This window comes from Cynoglossus semilaevis, chromosome 5, assembly GCF_000523025.1.
Source record: "Cynoglossus semilaevis isolate Cse_v1.0 chromosome 5, Cse_v1.0, whole genome shotgun sequence".
Classification (NCBI taxonomy): domain Eukaryota; kingdom Metazoa; phylum Chordata; class Actinopteri; order Pleuronectiformes; family Cynoglossidae; genus Cynoglossus; species Cynoglossus semilaevis.
Window position 1 is genome coordinate 8,109,510 of NC_024311.1, and position 15,265 is coordinate 8,124,774.

The window sequence follows — 15,265 nt, forward strand, 5'->3', positions numbered from 1 at the left end:
CCGCCGCCGCCGCTACCGCCGCGTGTTTCTCCCGCATATCGTTTAAAACAAGTTCCAGCCACACTGCTTTCTCCTCGCTGGGGTTCAGCTCCTCTACATTGCGGATTTTGCTTTTGTTTCCCAGCCGCTTGTCTTTGTCCTTGTTGAATCCTCTAGTTTTCTCAGTCTCAGTTCTTCAGTCCGCAGACAGAAAGTGAGTGTGCCGCTCCTCTGCAGGGGAGAGGCTCCGGAGTGAAGGCTGGAGTTTGAAATGATGCAGCTCAGGACACTTTACATGGCCGCAGCAGAAGGGTGGAGGGGGGCAACCGTTAAGTGCCCCCCCCCCCCCATCCCTGAAACACATGAGGTAGACGTTTCATGCAAATTACATTTGCGCAATTTTATCAGAAGCCTAAATTGTTTCTTGAAAAAGTCCATATTAATGGAAGGCTGAGAAACAGAAAGAGAAAATAAAAATAAGACTAATGGACCTGATTTATTGTGTCAAAAGACATTTTCATTCACAGCACTTGTAAAAAACAAGAACACAGATTAAGGCAGTACACGACAGTAGTAGTAGTGACAGCAGATACAGTATTATTACAGTATTAGGGTTATACACTGAACTGGTTGGTGCTTATATGTTTAAGATATTCTTACATTTTTTTCATATTTTAGCTATATGGAATTATCATTGTAGGGTTCACATGTTGCCATGCCTTTAAATGCGTTAGAATTTAAAATCTGATTCACCTTCATAGATTAACGCAAACAATGTGTTAATTTTTGCTAAATCGGCATACTAAACAAATGGTTTTCAAAGTAGGGTGCCTGACCAGGAGAGGCAGGGAATTTAAACATGCTTTGGTAAACTTTTATTTTGACAAACTAAAAAAAAACAACAAAAAACATTTGACTACGCAATTACAATTAAGTTAGAACTTTAAGAAAAAGAACATGAGCTCCAACCATCTTAAAGAAAGGCTCAGTGACAGGTACTGTTTAAACATCTGACCATTGATGTGATCAATTCAAAGAATAAAAAAAAAAATCTAAATTACACAAGTAGAAATGATTGAGTGAAAAGATGCAGGTGAGTATTAAGACCTGGTCCAGCAGTCTACAGTTTTACATTATCATTAACATCTGTTGCTCAACATGTGGGGTTTTCACCAGAGCTTTGTTTCTACTTCTTGGAACTGAGTTAATCCATTGCAACACTCTCTAAGGACTACATCATCCAGATTCCCAGCAGCCCTTTGGCAAAACAGCTTACACTGTTATTAGAACTCCACAGACAGACATGTTCCCTGAACTGAACAGAAGAAATGGCACAGTATGGACAGCAGGAAAAACACAAGCTAATCTGAGGGGGTCGACACAAAACACTTTCTACCGCTATCTGATCCTTTACTTTTTTTAAAAAAATGTCCCAAGAAGTGACCCCTGCAGGACACCTTTGTTTTGTTAAGAATCTCCCAAGGACAACAGTGGTCACTGTGTGTCCAGGTCTGGAAGGTCATGGAGGCTTTCAGGAGCAGAGGACGGAGGACAGGAGTGGGATTTGATGCTGTTGTGTTTGATGGTCGCCTCATCAAAGTCCAGCTTCTGACCGTTGATGGTGATGTCCATGCAGCCGTGGTAGTAGGCCGTCACTGGGCTGGCAGGTAACGGGACGTGAGCTGGAGGTCGTGGGTTTGCAGCAGTGACATCAGTGAGAGAGATGGAGGAGTTAGAATAAAAATACAAAAGTAATTGATTAATAAAATGAGCTGCAATGCTGCCATCTAGTGGCTTTCACTTGTGTTACCAGGATTTCATTCATTGTCAAAGGAAAAAGCAATAACAATTCTTACAGTTATCACACAATTATGCTAATATCGTTCGGCCGATATTATCGGACATCCCTAGTAATAATATATTTATATGTAGTATTTCTGGGGTAAATCTGTAGGTATGGTTATCACTGACCTTTTTGTCAGACTGGCACCAAGTAGCCAGTCTTTTACTTCTCCAATTGTTTATAAACGTGACTATTGTGAAACTATTTTTTCCCATTCTTTACTTACCAACAGTCGACATACATTAAGATAATATGTTTTGTGAATATTCCTTATTTTATGACCTTCAAAAGACAACAATTTGTATTATTGAGACCTGTTCTGACCAACCTGGTATCCCACCAACATATGTACTGATGGGGTTCTGCATGGTGCTATTGAGGCGCTCCAGCGCCCCCTGCAGGACCCTGGAATCTGGATCTATGTAAGTGACAGTGGAAGAGTCGGCTGAGATCTGGATTCCTGTGGCATTGACACGGATCTGCACCGCCAGGCGCTCGGGATAGCACAGCATCAGGGAGTCCAGCACGGCCACAGGGAGGCCATCAAAGAACACCTGCAGGTCCTGGGGAGAGGGTGTCGGTGACAGTGTAACCACTATCCATGTGCCCTTGGGCCTGAGCGTAACACAAAGATACAGAGACAATCTGAACGCTACACAAACTCACAGCATCTTTGTCTCCCTTCGTCACCACAGCAACCGACAGAGGAACCGTGTCGTTGTAGACGAGGGCGAAAAGGACACCGGTGCTGCTGGACGGACGGATGTTCATACTGACGTCAACTTTCCAGCCTTCAGGATTTCCTTATTTCAACACAGTAACACAGGGAAGAGCGAGATATGAAATGTGTTTCAGAGTTGTTTTCACGTTTACTGAATATGTGCAGGAAACTGTATGAAATGATATGAAATATAATATTTTTCGGCTGCACCAAATATAAGACAACCTCTCTCTCTCTATCTCTCTCTCTCTCTTTTTCTCTCCCTCCCCCTCTCCACCTAACAATAGCACACCTCTGGTGGTACTTGGGCTCTCTCTGGTGGTAAGTAGGAATTTGCTACTTCACTGTACAGTGTGGTTTGTCTGATGAACATGGTAATAATGGAAAAAAGTTTAAAAACCATAGTCTTAGAAAGTTTCATTTTTAAAACACTTGACAATGAGCAGATACTGATGTACCACTCCAAAATGTCAGCCTGGAATAAATAACCAATTAGTTAGTGTTATAGCATGTTCCCATCTCCAGGGGGCAGTGGTTCTGTTAATGCCTCACTGAGTTTGGTGGTAGTCAGGCGGTGCATAAATTAACATTTTTTTACAGATTAAATTTGACATCGTCCCTGGTTTAGAATCCTCACTTCCTGTGACTATGACTCTGATGAAACTTACTCACTGTAGTCAATGTTGAAGCGTGCCAGTCCTGCCCCGGAGAAGAACGATCCTGGTTCCACGTAGACAAAGCAGTGTTTGTTCCTCCTCTCCTGGATTATCTCCTTCACCCCTGACTCTCCCTGATTCATCAGGTTCCAGCCCCTGATGCAGCCGTCCAGTCGAGGGTTGATCTGACACGGCCGAGAACACACACGTCAGCATCGAGCAACCGATGTTATCGGCCGACAATTAGCCTAACTATGTAAAAGAGGTAAGAATCGTTATGGGTTTTTCCTCCGATAATGAAAACCCGATTAGACAATGCCTGGGTTTGGCCCAGATCATGTGACCTTAAAATAGTTTTAAAGTAAAAGTGAAAATGAATCATTGTCATTGTGACACAGCTCCATATATATCAGTTGATATCAGAATCGGAAATTGAATGTTTGGCTAATAGCCGATATCAGTTGATATCGGAATTGGAAAATGAATGTTTGGCTAATATCCACATATCGGCAAAAGGTTAATATTGGAAATCCCACAATTAATTTATTATGATTAATCGTGTAGAACATCAAATATGACAGGTGATGTTATTGAATTAAAGATGACTGATCATGGCCATAAATGATAATAATTAGTCGTGATTAGTCAACAGTCTCTCACAATCCAGTTGAATCCTCAACCTGTCCCACAACCCTCTGCTTGAACCACAGGACAAAATGAAGGATCACGTCAGAGGTGGAGTGGATGCTTACAGACTTGATGAGGTGGTCAGTGCGGTTGGGCAGACCAGCGATGTAGACCTTGGTCACCAGTTTACCGTTGACTGAGTTGAAGAGCGCCTCGGGGCTGTTGATGCTCATCACGGCCTCTTTGCTGATTTTCACGCTGATGCTTCGCTCCAGTTCATCCACTGAGATCTGCAGGGTTTCACACAAGTTCACAATAATTCACACCCATGTCAGCAGCGTCATCTTTGGACTAACTCTCAGTCTGTAGCAGTCAAATGAAGACTTTTCGTTCTTACCACATGCCACTGTCCATCATTGATGGCTTTTCCTCCACTGGTGACCTTGAACGTATGCTGGTTCTTGAACTGAACTTCGATGCTACCGTTCCTGAGGCCCAACATGAACCATGAGTCCTGTGAGGACTCAGCATACAGAATAACTCCCTCTGGGTCAAACGTACGGAAGTCGAATTCTGCTGCAAACCTAGAACCACAGAAAACACTTTCACTTCTCGGGTTAATGACTTACGTGTTCTGTCTACAAATGAGCTACATTATATATGTTAAGCTAACAGAACAAAGGTTTATTACACATTTAAATTATAGATGAGCTGATTTATGACTAATTTACCAAAAACCAGAAACTTCACTGCTTCATATTATTACTGTATGTACCTGATGGGTTTTTACCCTAAATATATTTGTTAAAAAAGTCATAAAAGTCTATTATTTGGGCTAATTCACATTAAACCCACATTTATAAATGCATTAACCCTACATTAACTTTAATACATAGATGGTAATACATTCGTGCCCACAATACAAGTAGAGCAAGCGGTGTGGCCACCTGGTGGTCATGGAAGGAAATACTACTGCGACGACAACATCTGCTAGTACTCTTACTAAGAATGACAATAATTATCATTATCACCATTATTAATATTATTATTATTATTATTATTATTACAGTAACAACCGTGATGATGATGAATTATACAGTAAGATACAATATTTAGTTTAGTTTAATATAATTATATTATTTGTTATAATAATTATGAGATGTTTTGTATTTTTACATGAATGTGATGTACTTAAACTGTGTGCTGGTACTTACTTTGTGTACTCTGGCAGTCTGAAGAGGAGATAGATGACAGGAAAGCCTGCGAACTCCCCGCCCAGATACAGCATTTCTGAGTGTTTGTGGTTGTACAGATCAACACAAACCGGGATTTTGTCACAGTATCTCTTGTCCTCCAGCAAACGGAGACCCTGGCGGCCATCACAGTAGCAGGAGTAGCTGCCCTGTGTGTTCACACACGTGCCATCGCACAGGCCAAACTCACACTCGTCCACATCTGCAAAACACAGGATAAACAACATGTACAGGAAGTGATGACTTGGCACTTTACGATTTATCAAAAACAGAAAACTTCTGTTTCCTGTCAGACTTCAGATGGTCACATGGTCAGCATCAATTAGTCTCACCATCACAGGTCTTGGAAGAGAAGTTGTATTTGAAGCCTGGAGGACACTGGCACTCGAACATGCCAGGAGTGTTGACACACCGAGCTGGAGCTCTACAGATGCTGGGAAACAACTGACACTCGTTGATATCTGAGGAAAAAAACAACAGGAAAAACAGTCACCTGGGACTACAGACTCTGAACTGTAGTAATGTACCATCACATCAGAGTTCAGCTAGCAGTTAGCACATTGATCAGCGTCTCTGTACTTGATTGGAGAAGTTAGAAGAAGCCTGGTGATGTTAGCACAACCGTGGCATTCACTGGTGTTGACCTTCATCCATCAACTAACCCTAACCCACTAATCTACCTAACTACCTGAACTACCCGAAGACCCACCATCCATCTATTCGTCCATCTATTCGTCCATCCATCCATCCATCCATTTATCCATCCATCCATCCATCCATCCATCCATCCTCCCTCTATCCACTCCTTGTGCTGCAGGAATATAAAGATGTTGAGACACGCATTAACCATCCAGAAGGTGGCACAGCGGAGCATCTCCAGCTCTGCACTCAGGCAGAAAGAGAAACAGAAGGAGTTTCAGGATGATATTGGGCTTCCCATTCATTTAAAAGGAGGATCGAGCAACTTCCTGCTGTACGGAGCCACCATGACACGCGGAACTGGCGCCATGGCGTACGAGCTGTGGAAGGCAGTGTTTCCTCAGAAGAAAAAGTTGAAGAAATAACTGCAACGCCCCCTGCTGGGAGCTTAACAAAATCAATCAAACTCCAAACTTCCAGACGTGTCAGGCCATAAACAGTTCCAGTCACTGCTCCAGGGACTCCTGTTATTTAGTTCTAGTGAAAAAAATCTTCTTCTTTTTGGCTGTGCACCAACGTTGTGTTAACTGTGATGTTGTCCTGCTCTCGTGTGTCTCTGTTGAAAACATTTACCCAGCGGGCACACTGCCAATGTTTGTCAGAACTTTGAACTCAACAAATTTCATTCAACTCAAACACCAACAATGAAGACCGACAGCGAGCGACCCAAAACTCTTCTTCTCAATATGACTGACGCCACTGACCGTCTGTGGTTCTGCAGCAGAAGGAACAGAACACACTCTCTTATATAAGAGGTCACATCAGGGCACTTGTAGAAACAGCAGATACTCTGGTCCCTGAGGACAGCAGCTGGAAGAACAAAGTGTTTTTATCAAGTTTGTGTTGTTATGAATAATAACACGGGCGTTGAACCATCGGCTGCTGAGCTGAACTATATGTTCCGTCTGCCTATGGCTGAAGAACAGCTGCAGGTCTGCACACAACAGGCTCAACACAGAGACTGCAGTGTAAACAACCAGGTATAATAAAGATCTGGTTCTGGCCCTGGTGGGTAACAGAAACAGAAACATGTCAAAATATGTTTTAATTAATTTAATCAACCTCTGATCGAGTGTTTGGTTTGACTAAAATGACTCAATAGCACTGTCGCTGGTTAGTTCTGGACAAATAAAATAGCTGAGAAATCTAATAGAGAAAAGACAGAGTATTTTTTTAATCTAAGATTAGTTTCTTGTTGGTCAAGAAATAAGACCTCTTTGGTTTGTGTTATGTTAAGAAAAAAAAAGTTCAATGAAGTCAGTCCTGGAAAAATACTGGATGGGACTATTAGTTGAAGGTTTAGAGGATGGCTGGTTCAAATCCCAGCCCTGGTGTTGAGCTGGGATTTGGTTCTGGGAGTGGTTTCCCCGCTGTTGTGGCTGCAAACAAGTTCAGTGTTTTTTTGTGATGACAAATGAAGCTGCTTTTTGTGATTTGCTTTGTCCTTTTCTCAGGTTAGTTATGGACAACACCAGTGTTAATCTGACTTCATCTCTTTAAACGTTGGCCTGGATCTGGTAAAATAAATAGGCATGTCCGATAACATCAGCCAACCAATATTATCGGCCCAATATTAGCATATTATGTTTTTCTTCTGATAATGAAAACCCGATATCGCAAAGTCTTACCTTCACAGTGGACGTTGTTTCTGACTTTATAGCCCTCCTCACATGAGCAGTGAAAACCACCAGGAATGTTGTAACATTTTTGATCGCATCCTGCCGGATATTCAGGATCCGTGCACTCGTTGATGTCTGTCGGGTCAACACAACATCCATCAAATCTCCGTCAGCATCTGCTCCACTCACATCAGTAACTGTTGAAACACAAAGACTCACCATCCTCACACAGCGCCCCCTTCCAGCCACGCTTACACAAACACTGGAAGGTCCCCTGGCCGTCCTTGCAGACAAGCGACCCCTCCTTATAGCAGAGATTGGGTACGCACTGGTTTGTTATTCCTGTCGTGAAATAAAACACAGGCAGAAACACACACTCTAATAGGTCATTTGGTACAAAATAAAAATGTACTTCAGTTTAATTAATTTAGTTCATTCCAAAAGAGTCCAGTCATATCCCTTTACTGTTTTCAGTCAAAGATATTAGCATAATTATGTAATATCTGTAGGAATCGTTATCAAACCTGAAACTTTCGGGACCCAGGTCCGCTTCCTTAACCACCGGGCCACCATTGTTACTGTTTATTATGTTTGAAAAATTAAATTGATCTGTGACTCACTAACTCAGTACCTGAACCTGGTGTGAAGCCACTCACCGTTCACACAGGCGCGAAGATCCGATGAAACGACTTGGTGAGATTTTTGGTCGTAGATGCCGACACGGTGTGAACCCAGACAGGCTGCAGCAGAGACGGAAAAAAAATCATATCTATAAACACAGCACGGTGAAAATCGATTCCAAATGTTAGAAACTCACCAACATATCTGGGATAGAAATATTCCTGGAAAACCAACAGGAAAACAGATTTTAGGAAATCGTACAACTGGGAATTCTGGTGTTATTTCAATATCAATATAATATTATAATATAGCAGCAATAGCATAGTGTGATGACATCTTTTTTAAAGAGAGGTAAAACCCAGACCAGGATCAGTGGAGTGGGCTTCATAGAAAAACACGTTCATGTCCAGGCTGACTGCAGCTCTCACCGTCTCTGGAGTATTCTCAAAGATCTCCCTGGCCTCCTCCATGTTGCACAGCTCCTCAATACACTCCCTCTCCAAGTTCCCCGTCTTGGTTTCCTCCAACAGAGAGTTGGCTCTCCTGTGTCGACTCAGGAACTGTGAGGCCGAGCTCTGACTCAAGACTGTGAGACGCAACAAGTGCCGAGAATTTAATTCACATTTTGAACAGCATTTGTCTTTGATCTCATGACGAAATAAACATAAAAAACCTGTTGGATAACAATAACTATGAAGTACCAGTTCAAAATGACACAAACATCTTTTTTTGGAGATGCCCGATAATATTGGCCGACCGATATTACCGGCACGATATTAGCATACTTATGTAATATCTGTAAGAATAGTTCTCGTTTTTTCCTCCGATAATGAAAACCCGATAACGCAATAATGTAAGAATAATGTGTGCTCTAAAAATTGTTTTTTTGGGAAATAGGCTGTATATGAAGGTGAAAGCCACTAGATGGCAGAGAGTTGATAAGAATTGAGCTGATAAACATGGAACTTCGAAAATTAAGTCAGTTAATAGAATGGAATTACAATAAATCGGTCAAATAATCTACAACAAAAACACCAACATAATAATAATTATTATTATAATAAGCATAAATGAATCACGAACGTGAAAAACAGTTGGCCATAAAAATGTTTAAAACGATCAACTCTTAGCACCAAATATATATCGAGAAATCGAGAATTTCGGTAAATCGTCATTTTTCAGAGTTTTTTTGTCCGCTTGTTTGTAAAAGTCAAAGGTTATTGTGGATGAATGAATGACGTCACAACCATAAATGATCCCTGCAGGAATTTAAAGTCCTGCTGGATCGTCAAAGTCGTTACTCTTCTCTGAAACACGAAAAAAAACATCTCATGTTGCGAAACCGTTATTTCCCAGAAATGAGCCTCTGAGTTCTAACACTCAGCTCGTGTTGCTGCAAACAAAACAAAAAAACATCGTTTCACTTAAAGCTTTAACGCTAATCAGCACCAGCAGCGGTGAGAGGAGGACAACGGCCGAGTGTGTCTGAAAGTACCGACAACTGAGAGGAGAAAAGTCCAACACTCACATCCAGAGGCACCGACCAGCGTCACCAGAAATACGAGACAGACCAGAGGTTCCCAGAACGAGCGGTTCTTCCTCCACATAGTCGAGCAGTTCCAGCGGCAGGGCCTCACTGTGGCTGAGCACACGTCCATGAGTGTGTGTGTGTGTGTGTGTGAGAGAGAGAGAGAGAGAAAAGGGGAGAGGGGGAGAGAGAAAGAATTAAAAAAACCCAACTTAATTCTTCCCGAAAGTGTTTTCGTGCAAAGAGAAAAAGAGAGGGACTGTGTGTAAGAGCTCTGTGTGTGTGTGTGTGTGTGAGAGAGAGAGAGAGAGAGAGAGAGAGCGAGCGATAAATGGAGTTAGTTGCCAGGAGTCAACACAGTTGGAGGTGAGGGGGAGTCACAAACACACAGAGTGAGAGAGAAAGTTTCATATATGCACATATATATATACATACAAACAAATATATTCATTTATTTATTCATTTATAAGAAAAGTGCCCTAAAATGAACATTTACTTTTCATAGTTTTTCGACGTAGTCTATTGGTTCTGAAATGTCAATTCTTTGTGATAATTGGTTGGATTAAAAACCTAAACTGTACCTAAACTGTGCTGTAACAAAAAAAACCCCAATAAAAACATTTTACCCCCGAGGACCAAAGATGTTGACACTCAGATACGGAAACACTTCTACAACTAGAGATGAAACGCAAAAAAAACCCCAACAAAACTCAAATCTAGGCATTCTGTTATTCCAACGCCAAAAAAAAAAAAAAGAACTCTCAAATCTAAGCGTTCTGTTATTCCAACGAACAAAATCTGATAGCAGGATCAGACAGGATAGCCGCCATTTTAGAATTCTGACCAAATTAGAAATTTAATGTCATCAATGACTAATTTAGGATTTAGAATTTATAAAGAAGGTGGAATAATGTCAAAGATTCAAACTTAATTAATTGGATTTGGATATGTTTAAATATAACATCTAAGTAAACAACAAAACCGTGGAGTTGAAGTGTTTTTTACAAAGAAATAATCCTAATAACTTCAGTTTGCGTTCATGTGTGCCATTGCACACTAGCGCCTCAGGGGGGCGATGTAAGACCCATTATAGCGGTTTCCGGAAATCAAGGCAGAGTAACAATAATTTTCTCCATGGTCAGGAGTCTCTACATGATACGGGGAGACAATAGCGAACAAATGAATGAAAATGAGCTTCGTGCGTCATCCCGAGGAGTTGAAATTGACCGGAAATGTGGAGGAGAACTGGAAATATTTTAAACAAAGTTTTGAACTCTACGCCTTGGCTGTCGGGCTGGAGGCAGACGAGCGGCGGAAAATAGCGCTGTTGCTAACGGTGGCAGGCCGCGGAGCTCTGGAGGTTTACAACACGTTTGTCTTCAGTGAAGAAGAAAAGAACAAATACGACGCTGTTATAGCCCAGTTCGACCACTACTGCACCCCCAAAATCAACGAGACGTTCGAGAGGTACGTGTTCCGAACCCGTATGCAGGGAGAAACCGAGTCCATAGATGAGTATGTGGCGGACCTGAGACTGAAAAGTCGCTGGTGTAACTTCGGGACTCTGTGTGATTCTATCATAAAGGACCAACTTGTGTTCGGAATAAGGGACAATGTAGTGAGAGCACACCTGCTGAAGGAGAGAGATCTTTCTCTGGAGAAGGCCGTTATCATCTGCCAGGCCTTCGAAAAAGCAATAGTTCAAATAAAGACTCTTGGCAGACAGAGAGGGACAGCGGAAGTGGACACCACTAAAGCGGTGCCCGTGAAAAACGACCACAAACGGAGCAGAGAGTGTCAGTCCTGTGAGAGGTGTGGATGTAAACATTCACCGGGGCAGTGTCCAGCTCTGGGACACGAGTGTCGGAGGTGCGGGACGAAGCACCACCCGTCAATCAGCTGCCCGTTCAAGGAAAAGGAGCACAAGCAAAGCGACAGTGAGGACGAGGACACGTCCGTCTACATGGTGACTATAGAGGACGAATACGGCACTTCAGAGGAGGAGTGGGTCACACACCTGGAGGAGAACGGAGCAGATGTTCCACTCAAGGTGGAACCTGCGATCCGTGCGGAATGTTCACAGAGACTGGAATATAAGTCCAAGGTACATGTCAGAGAGACAGAGTAAATATATACAAATATGTATGTATATACAGTATAAACACATACTGTATTTATATATACATGCAGTTTTTCAACATAATCATGACCTCATATATTTATATGTGTATAGATACATATATAAATATATATATAAATATATATGAGGTGTTGATTTTATTGAGAAACTAGACCTAGTTATTAAGACCAAAATATATTTGCTGTAATTTTAGGTTATAGTGAAAATCCTCTGTATATATTGTACATTTTAACAAAATATATTCAATAGTCAGTATTTCAACTCGATAGCATGGCGCCTGGTCCACTGTAGTCCACAGTACAGTAAACAGAACACATAGACAAAAAATACTGGTAGTACTGTAATGCTGTTGTACTATAGTATGTAGTGGTATTTAGTAAATATGACAGAGTTTGGTTTAGAACTTGTTTGATCTGCACCAGAGCTGGTAGAAAGAAAGCAGCAGACGATGTGTGTTTTCTGAAAGTCTGTTTTGTCTGTTGCTTTCAGGATCTGCTGCTGTTGACTCAGCCTCAAACCCTGGAGCAGAAGAACTCGTCCATGGGACTGGTGTAAGTACAAGAAATTCCACTTCATTTTTCTATTTAAACTCTGACCAAAATGAATGTCTGGCATCAGATTATAATAATCCTAACTTTAAATAGAAGAGTCAGTCTTACAAGTTAAACTACTTTATATGTCTCACACCTGCCTTTTCTAGTTTCACATCTCATAGCGGTTTAGACCGTTAAGTCTGAAATGTCTCAGTCAGATCATTTGCTCAACCCTGAACTCTTTTGGAGATTTTTTTAAAATTTACGATACATTTGTTGCTTTTTTTGTCTCGGCCGTTGTCTGATGTTTGTGTCTGACTGAACCGATGCAGGAAACGAGAAGCGTTCTGTGAGATGCTAGCAGCTACATCATCGCCACAAGTGGACTGTCCGTCTCCACACGGCATCTCCGTTTCACGGTGAGCCTGACGGACTCGTCGTGTTGTCTGTTGACTAGACGGGAGTTTCCTCCAGTGTCTGAGTTTGTTGTGTCGTTGTTTTCCTCTAGAAAATGGAAGCGGAACAACTCACAGGATCCATCGCTGCCCTACGTGAAGAAACCTCCCAACGCCTTCATGCTGTACATGAAGGAGCAGAGGCCCAGTGTGGTGGCCGAACTGGTCTGGAGTGACAACGCACTGGTCAACAGGATCCTTGGCCAGAGGGTAAATCTTAGTTTAGTTTAGAGGACGTCCACTGAAATAAAGTGTATAATATTTTCACTCTGACACAAAATCCGAAATGGTATTTAGTAGGAGTATAAATATACGTCGACGATTAATATTTTTTATGTAATATATATACTGATATTATGGATGAAAATTAGTATCAATGAAATTAACACAGATTCTGGGGGCAGTATTATCAGGGCCAATACTGTAGTAGTAGATAGTACCTGGGTAGGATACTATTGATAAATATATTTTTTTATGTACATATTTTTGTTAATATAAAATATATTTTTTTATGTACATATTTTTGTAAATATATATCATGCTGATAAATTGACCTAGAATTGCAGCTAGCCTGCAGCTAACACTCTACACAGCCTGGATGTTTTTCTTTAACAAATCATGAACAATAATTAGCAATAACTGGCGCTAATGGCTTTCCACAGTGGAAGTCACTGTCCAGTCGAGAACAGGCCAAATACTACGAGGAGGCCGAGAAGATGAAGAAGCTCCATGCTGAGAAATACCCCTGGTGGTCGGCACGGGACAATTATGTACGTTACACTTCTTATCCAAATTTTTCTAAATTTCGTCGGTGGTAAATATTTCTTTGTACAAATTGAATCTGCCTCCGAACTAATCTTTTCTTTAATTAGGGTAAAAAGAAGAAACGTATCAGGAGGAAATATCATCCTGGCTTCGAAGAGTACGACCATGCAGTACAACTGGGGGCAGAACCTGGTACTTTTAACGGTACTGACCAATACAGGCTGGTGATGCCGAGTACCGACTCACGTTAAGGAAGCAGGTGTAAATCCCAGTCCCTGACCCCACGTCTGTAGAGAGTGGTGTGAACTCTGAGTGAGCCACGCTGCAGCTGCTCCGGCTTCACCGTCAGCAGAGGGCGCTGGCCTGCACCCACCTCTGAGGTGGTGACATCAGCGTTGAAAGGAGAAAAGATTCAGGTTCCGAAAGTTTCCCTGTTCTGGTGTCTGACCTCAATGGCTGCCTCCTAAAGTTATTTGGTCAAATATAGGGGGCGCTTGGACACACAGGGACAGCTCTGACCCGCTGCTGGTTTCCATGGTTCTACTCCTGTGTAAATGACATGTAAGAAATGTTTGTGTCACTTTTGTGAGTGAAGCACTTTGCACTGCAGTCAGTGACTGGAGACAAAAAGACAGAAACTAGCCGGTCCGCTGGCCTGATTTGGTCTGCAGGCCACCATTTGAGGACCACTGATGTACCAGACACTCCAGCTCCTACCATATCTCTCCTGCATCTCTGGTCTGCTACTCCAGGTGTCTTCTGACTCAACTTTTGTCATTTGTCCAACTGAGAATCTTGGGTAAAATCTGTCTGAAGTGTGTCGTTCCAACAGTGTGTCGTTCCAAGTTCCTGATGTTTTTAAAAAAATGTTTCTGAACGACTAATAAAAGACGTTTGGACTTATTTTCTTATCCTACAAACAAATACCACACTTTACACCGTAGTACTGTTGGCACAGAGTTGTGTTTTTGTACTTGTTGACACTGTGTATTTAATGTCAATAAAAATGTCTTCACTGTTAACAAAGTGAACTTGGTCAAAATAAATAAAGTTGACATTTCAAACACTGAATATGTAATACTGTATATACTGGGGGGGGGGGGGGGGTTTTAGTTGAATGAGGGGGGGGGGGGGGTGGTTTTAGTTGAACCTGTGATTGAACGCAGGACATTTCAGAAAACCACAAAAGAATGCAGTTCTTCCAGGTCCACATACCACTGTTTGAGAACCACCACCATGACCTATGAAAATCACTTTAATTCTAATAGATGACATACAGGTAACTCTGGTGTCACATGACAGGATGACTGGATATTTAAATTGTATATGAATACCGTACTACTCAAAAGTACTCTCGGGTACAACGTGTGTACTCACAGAGTACAGACGGAGGAAGAACACATGAGTAACAGGAACCAAACACAGAGAAGAGCAGAGCAGTGGAAGGTTCTAGTGACTGAGGCAGAGTGGGGGAGGAATCCTTTCATGTTCACATACAAAGCACTTCAAAGGAAGATGAGGTCACTGCTGTGAGAAGTGGGAGGAGGGGAGACAGAGGGGGAGACAGCCCAGCACATAGCTGTGCTCAGTGTAGCAGAAAAACAAGAGCAGATCAGAGGAGACGAAGGCTTCTGTCCTTCTGTCTGTCTCCTTCTGTCTGTCTCCTTCCTTCCTTTTTTTCTTCCTTTCTTCCTAGTTAAAAGTAAGTTTACTAAAAAAGGTCTTTGTTAAAATAAATTAGCATCAAACGCTAAATGCACGCGTGTGTATTTATATTGGTTTTATTTAGTTATTCAGAAAAAACATGACATCATCATTCAAATGTT

The 15,265-nt window shown here is 41.9% G+C and overlaps 2 protein-coding genes across 2 annotated transcripts; one reads left to right on the forward strand and one right to left on the reverse strand.

The window, feature by feature from the left end:
* Nucleotides 1-456: 456 nt before the first annotated feature.
* On the reverse strand, nucleotides 457-9,827 carry pros1 (protein S). The gene is made up of 14 exons (XM_008310309.3): nucleotides 9,547-9,827; nucleotides 8,447-8,604; nucleotides 8,215-8,239; nucleotides 8,054-8,137; nucleotides 7,617-7,739; nucleotides 7,407-7,532; nucleotides 5,412-5,540; nucleotides 5,041-5,281; nucleotides 4,224-4,410; nucleotides 3,952-4,116; nucleotides 3,216-3,384; nucleotides 2,489-2,625; nucleotides 2,151-2,385; nucleotides 457-1,661 (listed from the first exon to the last, which is right to left on the reverse strand). The coding sequence occupies exons 1-14, from the start codon at nucleotides 9,674-9,676 to the stop codon at nucleotides 1,474-1,476; spliced, it is 2,097 nt and encodes a 698-aa protein (XP_008308531.1). The 5' UTR covers nucleotides 9,677-9,827; the 3' UTR covers nucleotides 457-1,473.
* A 775-nt stretch (nucleotides 9,828-10,602) lies between these two features.
* LOC103378934 (uncharacterized) lies at nucleotides 10,603-14,503 on the forward strand. Its single transcript, XM_008310308.3, has 6 exons — nucleotides 10,603-11,650; nucleotides 12,176-12,237; nucleotides 12,552-12,638; nucleotides 12,728-12,884; nucleotides 13,337-13,444; nucleotides 13,547-14,503. Exons 1-6 carry the CDS (start codon nucleotides 10,730-10,732, stop codon nucleotides 13,688-13,690), a joined length of 1,479 nt encoding a protein of 492 aa, XP_008308530.1. The 5' UTR covers nucleotides 10,603-10,729; the 3' UTR covers nucleotides 13,691-14,503.
* Nucleotides 14,504-15,265: the final 762 nt, after the last annotated feature.

What these genes read in the sequence shown, in the direction of transcription:
- LOC103378934 (XM_008310308.3), top strand. Translation starts at nt 10,730, where the DNA reads ATGAAAATGAGCTTCGTGCGTCATCCCGAGGAGTTGAAATTGACCGGA. An exon ending in AACTCGTCCATGGGACTGGT is followed by an intron (nt 12,238 to 12,551) that starts GTAAGTACAAGA and finishes GAACCGATGCAG; the next exon opens with GAAACGAGAAGCGTTCTGTG. An exon ending in GGTCGGCACGGGACAATTAT is followed by an intron (nt 13,445 to 13,546) that starts GTACGTTACACT and finishes TTCTTTAATTAG; the next exon opens with GGTAAAAAGAAGAAACGTAT.
- pros1 (XM_008310309.3), bottom strand. Translation starts at nt 9,676, where the DNA reads ATGGACGTGTGCTCAGCCACAGTGAGGCCCTGCCGCTGGAACTGCTCG. An exon ending in ACGCTTCAACATTGACTACA is followed by an intron (nt 2,626 to 3,215) that starts GTGAGTAAGTTT and finishes TGTTGAAATAAG; the next exon opens with GAAATCCTGAAGGCTGGAAA. An exon ending in CGAAGGGAGACAAAGATGCT is followed by an intron (nt 2,386 to 2,488) that starts GTGAGTTTGTGT and finishes CCCTCTCCCCAG; the next exon opens with GACCTGCAGGTGTTCTTTGA.